Source organism: Danio rerio, chromosome 19 (assembly GCF_052040795.2).
Source record: "Danio rerio strain M-AB ecotype USA chromosome 19, GRCz13ab, whole genome shotgun sequence".
NCBI classification, from domain to species: domain Eukaryota; kingdom Metazoa; phylum Chordata; class Actinopteri; order Cypriniformes; family Danionidae; genus Danio; species Danio rerio.
In genome coordinates, this window is record NC_141039.2 from 4,860,001 (window position 1) to 4,880,000 (window position 20,000).

At 40.2% G+C, this 20,000-nt stretch overlaps 2 protein-coding genes across 6 annotated transcripts in view; both read left to right on the plus strand.

Annotated features, from left to right (window-relative positions):
* The window catches only part of trappc9 (trafficking protein particle complex subunit 9), a 303,088-nt gene extending 302,444 nt beyond the window's left edge, over nucleotides 1-644 (plus strand). For all 4 annotated transcript variants that reach the window (XM_088651464.1, XM_088651465.1, XM_087295234.2 and 1 more), the window contains one exon: nucleotides 1-644. This exon is cut by the window's left edge and continues 2,163 nt beyond it. The gene's annotated coding sequence lies outside the window, so the exon portion shown is untranslated.
* Nucleotides 645-16,803: 16,159 nt separating this feature from the next.
* The window catches only part of kcnk9 (potassium channel, subfamily K, member 9), a 71,875-nt gene continuing 68,678 nt past the window's right edge, over nucleotides 16,804-20,000 (plus strand). Inside the window, exon 1 of one of the 2 annotated variants that reach the window (XR_015516262.1) lies at nucleotides 16,804-17,617. Coding sequence is in view for 1 of the 2 variants with exons in the window: in NM_001128549.1 (NP_001122021.1) it covers nucleotides 17,335-17,617 (283 nt within the window). In the remaining variant the exon portion in view is untranslated. The remainder of the gene's footprint in view (nucleotides 17,618-20,000) is intronic. The other variant, NM_001128549.1, reaches the window with a different exon arrangement.

Genomic DNA, 20,000 nt, shown 5'->3' on the forward strand with positions numbered 1-20,000 from the left:
AACCCTGATTTTAAATCACAAAAGATCTAAATGACATTATTTTTATTTGAAAATTGCCATAAAAATGTTATCAGACCTTTTCATAAACAGATATAAAACATGCCTAAATAATCATCCAGTGTAAACAGAATTATCAAGTGGTCTCTTAATTGTTTTTCATAGCTGTGTACAATTATGATCTCAAATAAGTTCAAGTTTGTTTGTTTTTTTATACTATGGTAATGAGAGCTGGATGTAAAATGTGCTTAATTGTGAACAAAAAAAAATAAATAAAATAAATAAAAAATGTCATAGAATCATCTGAAATATGACCTGGACAAGATCTCTCCAGGTTTGACTTTATTATGTGCATGTAAATAGTAGACCTGTCACAATATTTTCATGTATGAATGTTTGCCGCTTATAGCACATTTGGGGGTTCATAAATCAGATAATGGGCTTCATAACTGGTTTTCTGTCAGTGTGAATTGGACTTTTATGTAACTACAGAACAATTTTGTATCTTTGACGTGTTTGCTTGTGAATTTGATGAAGATTTTGATCAATCTCTTCAAATTCTAGGCTGAAATTTCACATGTTGTCTTCTGTCGTGGCGATTATACTCATTAGATAAAACATTGATTAAAATGTGCACACATAACCAACATCTATTCATTGTTTTTTAAGGACTTGTTTATGTCTCAAACTAGAAAATGTTTCAAACTTACTCTGAAATACCAAAACATTAAGATGAAACGCATATGAAATGTTAATATTCTCCTGCTGATTTCGTAGCGGAAGCTCATCTCGGCTCACATTGTTGCAGGAATGGAGCTCATTTTTCTCTGAAGTGAGCTTTCTAGCAGCCGATGATTGCTGGAAATGTGATATTAATGCTTTTATTGTGGTGTGGTCCGGCGATGATAATGCAGGAGGCGGTCGAGATGGTCTACATTATGTGCTATAATCATAAGTGATTGCGTTTTGCGGTAATTCAATTAGCATAAAACGTCCACTCAGAGATTCAAGGCCTCAAAGTCCATCTGAACAAATTGTGTCTCTAAATCACACAGTCTTTAGCCGAGCAGCTCATTTGTATTTAAATATGATTCATCTAAAGGTTATGATTTATGAAAGGTTATTGAAGATAAGGCAATGTATTGAGGAAACTAATTGTTTGTGTGTGTTTTGTGTGTGCATGTGTGCGTGCGTGTGTTTGTGTCTGTGTGTGTGTTAGTGTGTGTGTGTGTGTGTGTGTGTGTGTGTGTGTGTGTGTGTGTGTGTGTGTGTGTTAGTGTGTGTGTGTGTGTGTGTGTTGCTGATTGAACAGTATGTTCTTAATGTGTGTGTGTGTGTGTGTGTGTGTGTGTGTGTGTTGCTGATTGAACAGTATGTTCTTAATGTGTCTGTGTGTGTGTGTGTGTGTGTGTGTGTGTGTGTGTGTGTGTGTGTGTGTGTGTGTGTGTGTGTGTGTGTGTGTGTGTGTGTGTGTGTGTGTGTGTGTGTGTGTGTGTGTGTGTTGCTGATTGAACAGTGTGTTCTTAATGTCCGTGTGTCATTGTCTGTATGTGCGTGTGTGTGTGTTGCTGATTGAACAGTGTATTCTTTATGTCCGTGTGGCATTGTCTGTGTGTGTGTGTGTGTGTGTGTGTGTATTGCTGATTGAACAGTATGTTCTTAGTGTGTGTGTGTGTGTGTGTGTGTGTGTGTGTGTGTGTGTGTGTGTGTGTGTGTGTATATTGCTGATTGAACAGTATGTTTTTTAATGTGTGTGTGTGTGTGTGTGTGTGTGTGTGTGTGTGTGTGTGTGTGTGTGTGTGTGTGTGTGTGTGTGTGTGTTGCTGATTGAACATTACGTTCTTAATGTGTGTGTGTGTGTGTGTGTGTGTGTGTGTGTGTGTGTGTGTGTGTGTGTGTGTGTGTGTGTGTGTGTTGCTGATTGAACAGTGTGTTCTTAATGTCCGTGTGTCATTGTCTGTGTGTGTGTGTGTGTATTGCTGATTGAACAGTATGTTCTTAGTGTGTGTGTGTGTGTGTGTGTGTGTGTGTGTGTGTGTGTGTGTGTTCATGTTCCTTCATTAATAAGATTATCTCAGCACAGGTTTCCTGACGTTCGCTTTGATCTGCTCTGTCACCACAGGATGGAAAATTCACTGGCTTCATCAAACACGCGCACACACACACACACACACACACACCAAACATAGTTAAAATGCAGAAGAGAGCTTGTTAATCTTCTCAGCTTGTACTACTAATGCTGTTTTACTGTTCCTGTCAGGCTGACGGCTGAACCTGCGGCACATCTGACCTCTGACATCCTCACTTTGACCTTGAAGCAGAGCTATTACAACTGAACAGCGTACAAAAGTAATGCTCTCTCAATATCTTCACTGTAATGAGAGACTAATGCTGCATAATAGATCCTTTCAGCATCCACATGACACTGTGGACTTCTGCAATACTCATACACTACCTGACAAAAATCCAAGTTTTAGCAACAACAATAACTTGACTTCTAGTTGATCATTTGGTATCAGAGGTGGCTTATATGAAAGGCAAAGGCCTCTAGATTACGCTGATTTTACTAAAATAAAATATGATGATGCCTTAATTTGTGACTATTTAATTAGGACAGTAAGGTCTGACTTTGCTTAGACAAAAGTCTTGTCACTTAACAAAAATAATGTCCAGTATAGAATATAGAGTCATGCTCGGTGGATAAAGAATTAATATTGTGTATGACTCCCATGAGCTTGGAGGACTGCATCCATACATCTCTGCAAAGAGTCAAATCACTGATTAATAAAGTCATGTGGAATGCCAAAGAAAGTGTTCTTGCAGGACTCCCAGAATTCATCAAGATTCTTTGGATTCATCTTCAATGCGCTCTTTTTCATCTTACCCCAGACATGCTCAATGATGTTCATATCTGGTGACTGGACTGGCCATTCATTCATTTGTTACTTCGTTCATTATTTTGTTTGTTTGTTACTTCGTTTGTTTGTTACTTTATTCGTTACTTTGTTCATTTGGTAGTTACTTTGTTCGTTACTTCGATTGTTCGTTACTTCGATTGTTCGTTACTTTGATTGTTCGTTACTTTGTTTGTTCGTTCATTACTTTGTTCATTGCTTTGTTCATTACTTTGTTACTTTATTCGTTACTTTGTTCGTTCGTTACTTTGTTCGTTCATTACTTTGTTCATTGCTTTGTTCATTACTTTGTTACTTTATTCGTTACTTTGTTCGTTCGTTACTTTGTTTGTTCGTTCATTACTTTGTTCATTGCTTTGTTCATTACTTTGTTACTTTATTCGTTACTTTGTTCACTCGTTACTTTGTTCGTTCATTACTTTGTTCATTGCTCTGTTCATTACTTTGTTACTTTGTTTGTTACTTTGTTCGTTCGTTACTTTGTTGATTTGTTCTTTACTTCATTTGTTCCTACCTTTCTTCTTTCATTACTTTTTTCCTTCCTTCCTTTGTTCAGTCTTTGCTTGAATCCTTCCTTCATTCAATTGGTCCTTCCTTCCTTTGTTCAGTCATTCTTCTTTCGTTCTATTTAGTGATTTAAGGCTGTTTGGTGATTTCAGTCATCATACAGTGGACATCCTTCAGTCAGTGATATACAGTCTATAAATTGTCTCAGGGTCAATGCGTGTAAAGATTTTGAACATCTTGTACATTTTTAATGCTTCCAAACAGTTTGCTGCATTTATAAAGCGCCCATGTCTTGAGGTTGTTCAGTATGATGCGATTTACCTTCTATGTGCGATTTGATTAGGCAGGAATCACAGGACTGATCTTTCTACTTTAGCCAATCACTATAGACAAGAAAGAAAAAGACAGTAGTGACTGCAGGTACAAGGAAAATAGTGGAGTAAGAGTATCGATACTGCACTAAAAAGGTACTCAAGGAAAAGTAATAGCCAAATTTTTAAAACTACTTAGTAAATTACAATTCCTGAAGAAAAAAAAAAATACTCAATTACAGTAATTTGAATATTTGTAGTTTGTTAATTTACTCCACTGATCGTCACTGGTGGGACACTAAAGGCTGATTTATACTTCTGCGTCAAACACCGGCGTATGCTACGACGTTGACGCATATCCCTTCGCCGTGGCCGTCGCCGTCACTGACGTGCACCTCTCAAAAAATGTAACCACACGTCGCAACAATGCGTAGCACAAGCTCTGTGATTGGTCGGCTTGGTAGCACTGATGAGTCTGGGCGGGACCGAGAGCCGCGCGAGCGGCACTAGCCCAATAGAACGATTGTTTACAAGTGTGGAGTCCCGTGAAGGAGCTCCGGATGGAAAGTTTTGTTTTGTGTTTACCTCATAGTTAAAGTTCTTGCACGTCCGATGGTTCCTGCCTTAAAATAAGCGAGTTTGAGCCACTTGTACATCCCGGAAGTGTTCAGGTAAAGCAAAACAGCAGCGAAGAATGTGACACAGAGGAACATTTACACCTCACTGCCAACTAGCGTTTCGGAAGTGTTAATGCAGACCAACAGAGACAGCGCGCAGAAGTATAAATGCACAGCTACGCGCGTTGCATGCGCTGTGGGTTACGCCGGTCACTTGACGCAGAAGTATAAATCAGGCTTAAGGCACTTGGCCTGTGGCCTCATGCCAACGCATGCCTCCCACCAGTGCTGATACAGCCACATCGCACAGCTACTCGTGTGATATTGCTAATTTATAAATAGGTATGTGCAGTGGAGTAATATATTAAGTGTGCAATATTAAATCGTTTTTATGTAGAAACATACACACTAAAGGATGTTGAATGTGTCAGATGCAGAAAAGGAAGTATGAAATATGAAAAAGCATGTAATATCGCTCACGAAAACTCTTGAATGCTTCACAGACTTCATTGTTGACTTGCAGTTTAGTCTTTAGTGAACACTATAGATTGCGTTCAAGTCATCTGATGCTCCAACTATACAATAGCGATAACATGACAACAAAGAGCGCCCTCGCCCTCCTAAAGCTGATCTGCGCTGTAGTAACTGAGTGCGCACTTGTGTCGATGAAGTGCACTTTCACACACACTCAGCACTGAGCGTCAGTTTTCTGAGTGCTCTCTCGCGGCGCATGGAAGGAGAACCACAGGCCACGGGAGTTATTCTTGCTGATTCAGCCTCTCCACAACACAACAGACAGTCAATGAATGTCCGTTTGCCGCTCCGTCCACTCGTGCTGGGAGACTTTATTGGGATTTGTGGGTGTCTCTCCTCGGGCTGATCCTGGTGTACTGCGGAGAGGGTTCGGGTTTGTCTGAGAGCCTATCTGTGGCTTTCCGTCTCCATGACAACCAGCTGTGAGTTTTATCAGTCAGCAGACAGCAGTGCAGAGCCAGTCATGTCTCTCTCTCTCTCTCACTCTCTCTGGATGTGCTGACTTCACAAAGAAATGGAACTATTTTACGTCTTGTCAGTTCAGTGGCTATTTCGCATGACTTCGAGTTCAGTTGTATGGAAATGTACGATTTTTAAAAGAAGCTATGGCACTGAACCCCACACCTAAATCCAATCATCATTAGCCTATTCTCCAGCCTCCGCCGCCTAGACTGCAGCTCTGCACAAGGAGGTTGGTCAGAGGAGACCTGATTTATACTTCTGCGTCAAGTGACCGGCGTAACCCACGGCGCATGCAACGCGCGTGGCTTTGCATTTATACTTCTGCGCGCTGTCTCTGTTGGTCTGCATTAACACTTCCGAAACGCTAGTGGGCAGTGAGGTGTAAATGTTCCTCTGTGTCGAGTTTCTTCGCTTCTGTTTTGCTTTTCCTGAACACTTCCTGGATGTACAAGTGACTCAAACTCGCTTATTTTGAGGCAGGAACCGGCGAACGTGCAACAACTTTAACCATGAGGTAAACACAGAACAAAACTTTCCATCCGGAGCTCCTTCACGGGACTCCACACTTGTAAACAATAGCTCGCGGCATTCGCGCGGCTCTCGGTCCCGCCCAGACTCGTCGGCGCTAGCAAGCCGACCAATCACAGAGCTTGCGCTACGCGTTGTTGCGACGTATAGTTGCGACGTGTAGTTACAATTTTTGAGAGGTGCACGTCAGTGACGGCGACGGCCACGGCGAAGGGCACACCGGCGTGTGCTACGGCGCTGACGCAGAAGTATAAATCAGCCTTTAGCCTGTTTTTTTCCCAAGGTTTTTTTTTTTTTCTTTCCTTCACTTTCGTCAATCGGTGAAGGTTTGTTCCTCACCACTGTCACCACTGGCCTGCTTGGTTTGGGACTGCAGATCGATGAATTTGCTCTTCACTGTTTGGACTTTCAGCAGTAAAAAAAAAAAACTAAACTGAACTTCAATAGGCGACGAGTGGGTAGTGCTGTCGCCACACAGCAAGAAGGTCGCTGGGTCACATGTTCGATCCTCGGTTCAGTTGGCGTTTCTGTGTGGAGTTTGCATGTTCTCCCTCCGTTCACGTGGGTTTCCTCCGGGTGCTCCGGTTTCCCCCACAGTCCAAAGACATGCGGTACAGGTGAATTGGGTAGGCTTAATTGTCTGTAGTGTGTGTGTGAATGTAAGTTTACCAGAGATGGGTTGTGGATGGAAGGGCATCCGCTGCTTAAAAATGTGCTGGCGGTTCATTCCGCTGTGGCGACCCCGGATAAATAAAGGGACTAAGCCGACATGAAAATGAATGAATGAACTTCAACTCTGAAAACTGGACTGACATAGTTCAATTTACTAGAACTGGAGCTAAAACAAATAAGACTTTCTCCAGAAGGAAAAATATTATCAGACATACTGTGAAAATACTGTGAAAATTTGGTCTGTTTAAATTCAATATAATAATAAATTCAAAGGGAGGCTAATAATTCTGACTTCAACTGTATATGTCGTACAAAGTGCTATACAAATAAGTGAACTGAAAGCATGAGATCTCTGTTAGTCTCTCTGTGACTTTCGAGGGTTGCACCGTTAGGAAAATGTGTGTGTTCTTAAAGAAACAATAAAAGGCGGCAGCTATATCGTGACACAGTCAAGAACACTCAAAAGGATGAAAATGACAAGTGAACACACACACAATCTAATATGACCTGAAAAAAAATTAGTTTTAGCTTGGGATTTCATTTTATCTCATAAATTAGCTTCTCATTATCCACTTACCTGTGGAGAAAGAGCGAGACAGACTACAGAAATACAGAAGACAGTATACTGCTGTCATTTTTCAACACACACACAAAAGCTTTGAGGCTCTTCTCCGGATCTCATCTGCAGACATGAACACACGTGTGACTTCTGTACTGATCAGTGAATTATTTAGTCGATTTCCGCCCCAGAGCTGCTGCGAGGTTCTCATGGATCCTCTGGGTCCTTCAAAACAAACACGCGAAGGGTCAAATGAAGACGTGAGATCACAGGCGAGACACCTTTAGAGAAGATGAAACTCATTTCTATGTTGCTCAGAAAAAGTTGCTTGACAGAATAAATATGTTTAGGAATGCCAAAGTGCAGAGAAAATGAAGACAAATCTAGATAAATGAAGCGCGACGGCTGGAAATAGTAGCACTCATGAATAACTTTACGATATTACCTGAAAAGAGAGCGCTGTATTGATCCGTGATGTTGTGTTAGTGTCGGAATATTGAGTCGCCCACTCACTGAACTCTGACAGTCAATTCAGGCTCTTTTAGCTCAAGTGCCTCCAAAATTGCATTACTAATACATTTTAAAGTCTATTTATAGTTCAGATATATTTAGCTCTGAAAGTATTCAGCTTTGAAACAGCGTATTCAAGCTAAAGGGATTTACACCCGGACACGAACATATCCTGACAATATTCACTCACCCTCACGCCATCCAGGGTGCAGGGGATTTTTATTTTTTTTGTATGTTTTGAAGAGCATTTAAAACTTTAGTGAACTTTTAACACATTTTGTTGATTTTAAGGGGACCTACTATACTCTTTTTTACAAGATATTAAATAAGTCTCTGACGTCCCCAGAGTGTGTATGTGAAGTTTCAACTCGAAACACCCCACATTTTTTTCTTTATAACTCTTTGCATTCTGCCACTTTTAGGCTTTGCTCCAAAATGTGGGGTTTTGGTGGCTGTCGCTTTAAATTTAAATAAGATTGTGCTCTTCTCAAAAGAAGGCGGAGCTACAAACGCCTATGTGTTAGCATAGCGGCAGATTCAAAACAGGACTGATATTATTTCGATGAAATAAGAAGTGTTTGAGCGTCGGCTGCTTCTCATTTAGGGCTGTCTATGCAAATGAGGGGGAGATGGTCACTAATGGGTGGGGCTTTCCCCCTCTGATGACATGTACAAAGGGAGAATGACAAACAAATTGTTTCTGTTTTTACAAAGTGTGATTATAAATAAATAGAGTTTATACATTTTTACAATTGGAAGCTGGTTATGTTCACACACTGCTGCCCCACAGCTGTGTTTAAACCCCTTATAAAAATAATTTTTGCATTATAGGTCCCTTTTATGTAACATTGCAAGGTGTGGTGAAGCAAGTTGGAGCTAAAATCTGCAGGAAACCGTTTCAGAGACTTCAAATTTGTTATCCTTATTATTGAGATGGTCCTCTATTGTTATACCAGTATTCACAACTTGTTACAGCAACCGCTGATTTCCAGAGGAGCGAAAGAAGAAAATTTTTGGATACAGACTGACTTTCGCTGCTTGTTTAAACTACTTATTTAAAATGAGTTGAAACAACGCAAGTCTTAAGGGTTTTGAGGGGACAACTTAAATGTTTTATGTTCAATTTACTTAAATTGGTTAAACGATTAAGTTTAATGTTGAGGCAACATGTAGGAATTGTGTGAAACCCAGCATTTATTACAGTAAAGTTGCATTAATTTACCCAACACAGGCTCATTCTGAAAACGTAATCCCGCAAACGTTTCTGGAGACCGCTAATTACGTAGCCGGAGGTACGTATGACTGCATTTCATTGCTACGTAGCGGTGTGACGCCGTTCCTTTTGGCGCTTACCAGCTGACCGCTTACCTCTGTGTGGAGGGCTTTCCTGCCACAACTGGTTTGTCCAGTTAGCTCGTCATGTACGTCGGCAGACTTGAGACGCAGAGAGGAGTTGACCGCGACGATGACGACGACGACCGGGTTCGAATCCGGGGAAGAGTGGTTCCAGAAATCAGGTAAGACAAAAACAAAATCCAAAAAATATAAAGTGAACAAGTGAATAGCAGGGTGAGAATGTGGTAAAATCCAAAAACGAGGTAAAAATCAGATGAGGGCTTTTCTTTTTCTGGATGGCTTTTGTAAATTGTTGGTTGGGTTTAGGGAAGTAAGCGGGCAGGCGGATTAATCGGTAAAATTGGTTGGGTTCAGGGAAGAATCTTATGAGCTCAGCGCTCTATCCCGGGACAGCATGCCAAACAAGATTTATAATCAATCATCAGCAGTGTGAACTCTTGAATGAACCATTATGTTGCTTATGTCAATCATCTGGACACATCATCTCCACTTATTTCATATTTATTTACATACAATATTGTAGATTCAGCAGCAGGTTAATCTGCAACACAATCTCACGGCAATTCGTCACTTTTTCATTTAGTGGCTAATTCGTATGAATTCGTACTTTCTAATTCGTACAATTTAGTACGATTTGCTTATCCCCCAATGACGGTTGGGGTTAGGGGTGGGGTTAGGTGCCACGCCTCCTTTTTAAAATCGTTCCATTTCGTACGACTGAACTCGTACGAGTTCGTACGAATTTTCTCGTGAGATCAGGCTGATTCGCCAGTATTTCATGCACAGAAATCTCCTCAGGTCTTTGGATAATTGTGTAGAATTCAGAAGATAATGTCCAAACACGTCATAATATAAGTTCACATTGTTGTTGTAGATGCTATATAACATGGAAAACGTGATTTAAATATTTTCCAGCTGGCTAGATTTTAATTAATAATCATTCAAACAACTTTACTCTCCAGAAACATCTGCGAAACTACATTTTCAGAATGAGCTTGGGTTCAATTTACCTCTGAGTTTGACCTCTATTACTACTAGTAATAATAATAACAATGCATTTATCTGTATGCTAATGTAATGTTTGTTTATTTAAATATTTCAATTAAATCCTTCTTTCTCTTTGATCTACAGACAGTAAAGCTCATTGTTTCATTTATTCTGCAAGAAAAGAGAGAAAGCATCCATCCTTCAGCTTCAGTAACAATAGAGGGAAAGTAATGAATGCTTTAAACCAAGAAAAAAAAACATCATTTTTATATTATTTATATATTTTCCTATAGCTTAAATGAACGTCTGTTACATGAGGGATTTGACCCATTCCTCCTTGTATGCAAATGAGCTCAGAAGAACCACAACTTCAATTAATTTCCATGTTTCCAGCATCTGAGCTCAGAGATTTACCTAAGCTCTCTCTCTCTTTCTTTCTCTTTTTCTCTCTCTCTCTCTCTGCCACACCCTCATTATATTGCAACGGCAGCAGCGCAGGTGAGAAGAGACATAAAGGTCAAAAGATAAAACCAAAGATGGATCAGCATAAGATTAGGCAAAGAATATTCTCAGACAAAAAAAGTGCTTATAAATGAATGTGCAAAGCTGAAAACAAGACAGTGGAAATGAGTCTGAACTCTGTGGTCGTATGTGCGAGACCAGTGCTGCCTACTTAAATACATTTTCCAGTCGCTAAACAAGATCAAATGTTTTCCGTTTCTCTAACAAGATGCTTTATTAAACTAGTGTAAAAAAAATAAGGTGCTGGTTTTGATGTTGTATTGCAGTAAAAGACTTTAAGAGACTTAAGTAAATCTTAGTTACTCTCTCTAAACATAAACTCGTCTCTTTTGCTGCGTTATCTATATTAGATTTATTTTAATATATTTTATTCACTTTCGATGATATATATATATATATATATATATATATATATATATATATATATATATATATATATATATTAGTTATTTGCAACTTTTTTGCAACTTTGTAAATGTCCTAGCTCCCTGTTCCCAGTTTGGAATCAATGGTGTCTATATAACTTTTAATTTCTCTTTAATATATATATATATATATATATATATATATATATATATATATATATATATATATATATATATATATATATATATATATATATATATATATATATTTTTTTTTTTTTTTTTTTTTTTTTTTTTTTTAAGGCCTATAAATAGCTATTCTGGCTCTATTCTCTACTCTTTATGACTTATGTAGCTGTTTACTTTGCTTTTTACACAGTAAAATATGCAGGGTTCCACATGATTTCCTTATGTTGTCCCAAGACAGATTAAGGTAATTTAACTGCTTTTACAAAAGTAAAGTCGCCTCCAAATAAATGAAATGATTTTGTTGAATCAGCTCATTAAAAAAAAGTTTGAACATGCAATACATGAATGTAGCCATGGCATGTTTTCAGGCTGTGTGTAATGTTCTTGTATTGTCATTAAATCACATGCATTATCATGTTGTTTTTCCACCCCCCAAAAGCGCTAATATAAAAGATGCAGTCATACACAAGCATACAAAACAACTTATTTTATTATTTCATAAACTGCTTAACTTTCCCGTATGACAGTTTAAAAGCTTCCCAAACACTGCTTGTGTTATAATATCAAACTTCACAAGTGTTTTCTGACCTACAGCTCTTTCCACTGAAATCTTCATTAAGCAGTCCTCTCTTTCTCTCTCTCTCTCTCTCTCTCTCTCTCTCTCTCTCTCTCTCTCTCTCTCTCTCTCTAAACCATTTTTCATGTCTTTGTGAAATGTGTTAAATTGGGTCCAAGTTATTGCAAAGTTTTTTTGCTAGATGTTGTGAGACTTTCTCGGTTGAAACATTCATCTTCGGTTTTAAATATGTAAGGAGTAAGATATGTTCTTGTCAATTACTGAACTTTATACTAGACAAGCAAAAATGGCTGTGTATGTGAGCAGAAGGAGGAAAATTGAAAATAACACACAACATAATGTAGTAATTGTTTTTTCAAGCATGATACAAGCAAGAGTCTTAACTGATTTTAGTTACTATATACAAATGGATGATTTGGAAACTTTCGAAAATATTTGGTGCTATAATAATGCTTTGTGTTGCGAAAGCAATGTTGTTTTTACACTTAATTGAAATGTATAGTTTTTCATTGATGTAAATTGAATTGACTAATTTATAGTAATATTGTGTTTGTTTTAATGTAATAAAGTTTTTGTAAAAATCAAATCTCTCTCTCTCTCTCTCTCTCTCTCTCTTCGCAGATCTCGAAATATCCTCCGTGTGTGTGGGTGAGTGTCGTGGGGGCTTTTGAAATGTGAGAAAATGAAACTAAACTTAGCGGCAGCAGATCAGACTGAACATTTTCTGCTGTGGCTGTGTTTAGATGCCGAGCGTCAGCGTCTGCTCGCATCTCTCCGCGTGTTTACCAGACGATTATTCATGTTTGATAGTGCTGCATTCGCTCAGATTCTCAGCATACGGTATGAATGTTGATATGCAGCTTGTGTTTGCTTATTTTGATGCAGATTAGGTCTGGTAACTAGACGGAGAGTGATTAAATAATCACTGAGAGATAATCACTGAGCGCGTGCCGTGAGGCACTGAAAATGGTATGAATTAATACATTTAAATAAAGACTACCTGACAAAGTCTTGTCGTCGATCCCAGTTGTAAGAGCAACAAATAATAACTCGACTTGGTCACACTTTACATTAAGGTTCATTAGTTAAAGTTAATTAATACATTTACTAACATGAAAAAACAATGAACAATACATTTACTACAGTATTTGTTCATGTTAGTTAACGTTAGTTAATGAAAATACAGTAGTTCATTGTTAGTTCATGTTAAATCATGGTGCATTAACTAATGTTAACAAGCATAGACTTGAATGTTAATAATGCATTAGTAAATGTTCAATTATGATTAATAAATGCTGTACATGTGTTGTTCATGATTAGTTCATGTTAGTAAATGCATTAACTAATGAACCCTATTGTAAAGCGTTACCCTCGACTTCTAGTTGATTATTTGAAAAAGTGGCAGAAGGTGAATTTTTCTGATGAATCATCTGTTGATCTGCATCCCAATCATCACAAATACTGCAGAAAACCTACTGGAACCAGCATGGACCCAAGATTCTCACAGAAATTAGTCAAGTTCGGTAAAGGAAAAGTCATGTTTTGGGTTACATTCAGTATCAACAGCCTGAGGTATCAAGACAATTGTGCTGCCCATAACATTACAAACCACAGGAGAGGGCAAATTCTCCAGCAGGATAGCGCTCCTTCTCATACTTCAGCCTCCACATCAAAGTTCCTGAAAGCAAAGAAGGTCCTCCAGGATTGGCCAGCCCAGTCACCAAACATGAACATTATTGAGCATGTCTGGGGTAAGATGATGGAGAGGGCATTGAAGATGAATCCAAAGAATCCTGATGAACTCTTGGAGTCCTGCAAGAACGCTTTCTTTGGCATTCCAGAAGACTTTATAAGTGATTTGAGTCAGTGCAGAGATGTATGGATGCAGTCCTCCAAGCTCATGATGAAGTCATGCACAATTTTAACTGTTTTTCCACTGCAGCGTGACTTTATATACTATACTGGACATTATTTCTGTTGTAGTTCACAGAGATTCACAACAGAATAATTTAGCAGAACTCAAACTCAAAAACAAATATTCTAAAGCTACATGCAGCTAGTTCAATTAACCAAAACCAATTGAGCTCAAGCAGAACATATATGCTAAATTTGTATTTTGGGTTCATTTTAATTGGCCTTATTGAAAATATTTGAATAAACAAACTCATAAACTTTAAATTAGCAGGTAATTAAAATTTAAAACTAGCTAATTCAGGGCGCCACGGTGGCGGAGTGGGTAGCACTATCCCCACACAGCAAGAAGGTCATTGGTTTGAGCCTCGGCTAGGTCAGTTAGCGTTTCTGTGTGGAGTTTGCATGTTCTCCCTGTATTGGCGTGGGTTTCCTCCAGGTGCTCTGGTTTCCCCCACAAGTCCAAAGACATGCATGACAGGTGAACTGGGTAAACTAAATTGTCCATAGTGTATGTGTGTGAATGAGAGAAAAGAAAATGAATGAATGAACTAGACAATTCAGTAGTTGCATGCTAATTGGTTTGCATAGCTACTGGCCAGTAAGGTAGTTTTCATGCAACGCATAACACAAACCTTTTTTGTAAGCAGAAAAACTACCTGTACTCTTAGATACTCTTAGAAATGTATGCATGACTGCTCTTTTCTAACCACCTAATTATTTTGAAAGTTAGGGTATACATTGTGTATTAAAGGGATGGTTCATCAATAAAATTAATAATGTTATTTATTCAGCATGATATTTGCTTTCTTTTATGCAGCAACAATCTATTCCTTATCGAGGAAGAGAAATACATACACAAACTGCATTCTGGAGGTGTTGTGTTCGATGGGGTTTTGACAGCTGGTGAAGGGGGATCTCCAGTTAATAACCTAAAATGCGGTGTGTTTGCCATTAACCAAACATGAAACACAACAAGGTATGAATATTTACATTTACATTTAATCATTTAGCAGACGCTTTTATCCAAAGCGACGTACAATTGAGGACAAGGAAGCAATTTACACAACTATAAGAGCAACAATGAATAAGTGCTGTAGGCAAATTTCAGGGATTTAAAGTGTAAGAAGCAAAACATTAGTATTTTTTTTTATTTTTTAATTAATTTTTTTGTAAGAGAGATAGCGGGTGAGCCAGAGAGGCAATTGCAGATTAGGAAGTGAAGTGGAGACTAAATAGTTGAGTTTTTAGTCGTTTCTTAAAGACAGCGAGTGACTCTGCTGTTCTGATGCTGTTAGGGAGTTCATTCCACCAACTGGGCAGATTGAACGCGAGCGTTCGGGAAAGTGATTTCTTCCCTCTTTGGGATGGAACCACGAGGCGACGTTCATTCACAGAACGCAAGTTTCTGGAGGGCACATAGAGCTGCAGAAGTGAGAGCAGATAAGAAAGAGCAAAGCCAGAAATCGCTTTGTAAGCAAACATCAGAGCTTTGAATTTGATGCGAGCAGCAACTGGCAGCCAGTGCAAACGGATGAGCAGCGGAGTGACATGTGCTCTTTTAGGTTCATTGTAGACCACTCCTGCTGCTGCGTTCTGAAGCATCTGAAGAGGTTTGATAGAAGTAGCTGGAGGCCCGGCTAGTAGAGAGTTGCAATAGTCCAGTCTGGAGAGAACAAGAGCTTGAACAAGGAGTTGAGCTGCTTAATATATATATATTGATACTTAAATATATATGCTGTTTTATTTAGAGCAGAGACGCCCAAACAAGGGCCCGCAGGTCAAAGTTGGCCCATGGTAACGTTTGATTTGACCCTTTATTCCATCAGCGAAGAGCGGGAGAATGAGAGGCATAGTAAATGAATGAGTGAGATGTTAATAGAGTGAGTTTAATTTATCTACATTGTTTTTACTTTGAATCTCCACTTTTTGTCGCTTTCACCGGGACACAGCTCAAATATTGGGACAGGACCTACATTTATCTACTAAAATACTCCACGGTGTCCAGCACACTAGTTATTTTAGTCCCAGATACCTTACAGAAACTGAACTCAGAAGGTTCTAATGCTGTGTTGAAGGTACAGTTATCCTTTTATGTGTTCAATGAGCTTGTTCTTAATGTCCAGATGCATTAAACGTGTCCTGTTTTACATGAGACTATAAAATCAGACGAAAGTCAAGGTGCATTGTAACTGAAACGCTGAAATGTGTTGAAGAATGTCTGGTCGGGGGAAGCTGTTAAATATTTATTAACTGGAATAGTCCTCCCATTCACGTTAGAAGCGTTGGAAGATAATAATGTTCACACTTTCTCCTCTGGTTAACTAATATTTAACTCTGGCTGCTGCGTGGCGCATTCTCTCATGCGTAACACGCGCTCACGCAAACGCTTCACACAGGAATAGTAACAAGGTATTAAATGAGATTTGCAAGGTGAAGTTGTATTTTCTGTAATAACTATGCTAATTTTATATATAGTACTCGCTCCTGCTCAGCCTCACCGCGCACACTATTTTATTTTTTATATATTTCTTGTTATGCCTCGTTATATAATAAAATGTTAATAAGTGTAATAAAATGACTTTCCCTCTCTCTATCACACACACACTTTGCACTAGTGGTGTTCTCTGTCCATTAACACGCTGAGGTTGAGGGTGTTTCTGAGCTTTAGCGAATGCTTTATGCGCATTTTCATGAAATTATATCCTGAGCGCATTTACGAACAGCTGCCCAACATGATTTACCTTTAGAGAGTAAACCCCAGCTGAATTCTCTCGTTATTTTTCTGAGGTTACCTGTTGAGAATGTGCAAATTACATCAAGTATTTCAAGCTGAGATCGTAATGCACACACGTGCGCGCGCGCACACACGCTCTCAGTACGCCTTTACTGTTGAGTGTCTCCATCTGTGTGTGCGCTTTGGTGATGCGTGCGTGTCTGCGTGTGTTTTCTCAGACTGGCACACACTGAAGTCTGCCAGCGGTCGCTCGCGGTGGCATACCGTGACAGTGCAGCTTTGCTAGGAGCGGAGCCAAACGAGAGTCGAGTCCATCCATCCGTCACCTCCAATGTATCACCGGGGAAACAGATGGACACGTTCGCGCTCGGACCTGTTGTTCGCGTAGCCGTAAAGCGCATTAATCTCAGCGTCTCGCCGAAGCCTCGGGAATAAGTGAGCTTCTCCTGGGTCGGATCACGTTTGGATCATCAGTCGTGCGCTGCGCGTCTCCGCCGATCATCAGATGATGCTGCTGCGTGTTCACGGGTCCTCCTCCGGTACCGTCGGCATTACTCACGCACCGGCGGAGTGAGAACAGCTGAAGATGATCCTCAGATGAACAGGTTGGGGGAAACTTTTTTTTTTCTTTCTCCAGAAGATGTTCAGGGGAGCCGTTTGGATATCTGATGGAGTTTGTTTGAACGCAGCGGCGGAGGAAATTTAACAGGTGCGTAATTGTCACTCGAGCATGAATCCCAGCGGCTTCTGGCGCTTTATTCAGTTCAGAAGCTCTTTGGAGATCACCCGGGGAGCGCGCTAGTTGATGGCACTGCGCGCCGGGAGGACTTTGCTGTGGTTCGGGCAGGTTTTGCGCAGAGTTTCGCGGCTGCAGGGCTTGTGGTCCCGGCGCTCCAGCAGTCTGCTGTGTCTCTCCAACAGCCAGGAGCACGACCAAGGGACCTGTTACAGCCGCAACCGGTGTCCGAAGACGCATCGGCAGCAACACTGCCCCTATCCGCCCTTTCCAGACTGCTGCTGCGCCTTCCCGGGGGATAAGAGGGGACATGAACCCCTCAGCCGCCGGTTCCTGGTGGCCATGAAGAGGCAGAACGTGCGGACGCTGTCCCTGATCGTCTGCACGTTCACCTATCTGCTGGTCGGGGCCGCGGTGTTTGACGCGCTCGAGTCGGACTTCGAGATGCGGGAGAAGGAGCAGCTGGAGGCGGAGGAGAAGCGCCTCCAGGGCAAGTACAACATCAGTGAGGATGACTATAAAAAGCTGCAGACCATCATCATGGAGGCCGAGCCGCACAGAGCAGGGGTCCAGTGGAAATTTGCAGGCTCGTTTTACTTTGCCATCACTGTCATAACCACTATAGGTGAGTTTCTCAGTGTGAGAAAAGACTCCCAAAGCGCTTTGTTTGAATATAAATGAGTGCTTTTTCATTCTTTAAGCACTTTGTGGAGCGTGACGGACACGCGTGGGGTGTCTGGTTAATCATTTGAGCCTGAGGAAAAGTGCAGACTGTTGGGTTTGTCTGAGATGAGATGAAGGCACGTTATTAGCTCTTAATGCGCGGAAAATCACAGTTATTAGCGCACCACAGGTGTGACATTTGTTGCATAATGTTTTCTGGATTCACTATAACTACATAAATAACTATGCCAGGCCTGTAGTTTATGAGTCACGAAGGTTCTGTTGGCACTCAAGTGCATTTCTAATCTGTTGAATCCCACACTTTTACGCTAACTCCGTTAATTCAAACCCACAAATGGGATGACGTTTTGTCAATATGGGTATACGCGTCTTTAACGAATAGTAAGCATGGCTTCATGCAATCTTTAATTAGTTTGTTCATTTAAATTTCTTGAAATCTTCATAGTCTTCAATGTGCATCCGCTTCTGTGCATGATGTTGCATAACGCTGGCAATATTACTTCAAATGTGTGTTTGCTGTACCACGGTTGTTACAGTGGACTACAGTGTAGCAGTGACTGTATGGAAGTTTTGTGTCGTGCGCTGTACGCCGTGGTGCTGAAAGAACAGCTCACCGAAACAGTGTGAACGCGCACGACATAACGCGTTCATAATGCGTCTTTATCATCATCCAACATGACAGTTCATATGAGGACATGATGCGCAATGGAGTTTCTCCTAAATCTCTCACACACGCTCACTGAGGTCAGATGAAGGCCAGGGTGTTTATGCTGCAGTATTGTGTCGCTGATTGAGTTCAATTCGCAATGCATCAACACTCAGCGTCATTAATGCTCCGGCAGAAACAATGTAAAATCAATCGTGATGCAACAGGTGCCGGCTTCAGCTCCAGCTGCGTTGCACCTCACGCGCATTATTCTTGCAAGGTATATTAATATTCTGCGAACATTCTGGATTTGGCTTCTGAAGGCCAACTATCAAAGTTAATGCAACTGATTTGGTGTTGAAATATGCTCTATTTAAATATTGAATCATTTGCATAATGATTGGTTATCGGTTTTGCATTTGTAGCAGCTTTATGGTGCAAAGGTGATGCCGAGTGTCATGACAACCGCATTTACGCAGAACTAACAGCACTTAAAACTTGAACTATATCTTTGTGCTGCTTTGCCAAAATGACATTTCTTTTAGGCATTGCGACTTTGCAGTAAATATTTCTTTGTGTGTGTGTGTGATTTGCCTACCTCTAAGTGGTGACTGTGGTTTTGTTACACAACCACTAAGAAGGAACCGGGAGCCAAAAGGGGACATTTTTCAGGTGCCTTAAATCATGTTAAAATCAAGTGAAAAGGCCCCTGGAGACGTTTTTAGAACGTTGACCAAGAGGAGACCTGTGTGTTTCACTGTGTTTCAGTGTCAGTGCAGTCTACGAAGGTCCCCTGATGTTTGATAGACATCACTCAGAGCTTCAGGTCTCCACTTGACATTTTTTAACATCAGGGGTGGATTTAGTAATTTTGGGGGCCTAAGAAATTCCAGCAAGTAATGCACCCTTACAACTTTTATTTAATATTTATTTATATTGCTGTTTAATTTATATCACTCAATCTTCTTTTCGACATTTTAAATGAATGCAATCTCTATATTTTAGATGATTAGTTCACCTTAAATGAATCTACACCTAAAAATAATAAATATATATATTTTTTATAAATGTGACTGCTGGACTGTTCCACAATGGGCATTTTATTTTGTAATATTATTATTATCATTATTACATAACATTACATTATTATAATAGTATTATTCATTCATTAATTCATTCAGTTTCTTTTTGGCTTAGCCCCATTAATAATCTGGAGGTCGCCACAGCGGAATGAACTGCCAACTTATCCAGCGATGTTTTACGCAGCGGATGCCCTTCCAGCTGCAACTCATCTATGGAAAACACACACACACACACACACACACACACACACACACACACACACACACACACACACACACACACACACACACACACACACACACACACACACACACACACACACACACTCACTCATTCACACACTCATTCACAGATATACACTACAGACAATTTAGCTTACCCAATTCACCAATAGCGCATGTCTTTGGACTTGTGCGGGAAACCGGAGCACTTAGAGGAAACCCACGCAAACACAGGGAGAACATGCAAACTCCACACAGAAACGTTAACTGACCCAGCCGAGGCTCGAACCAGCGACCTTCTTGCTGTGAGGCGATCGTGCTACGCCAACAGGACGCCCCTATAATAATATTATATTTGATTATATTAAAAAATA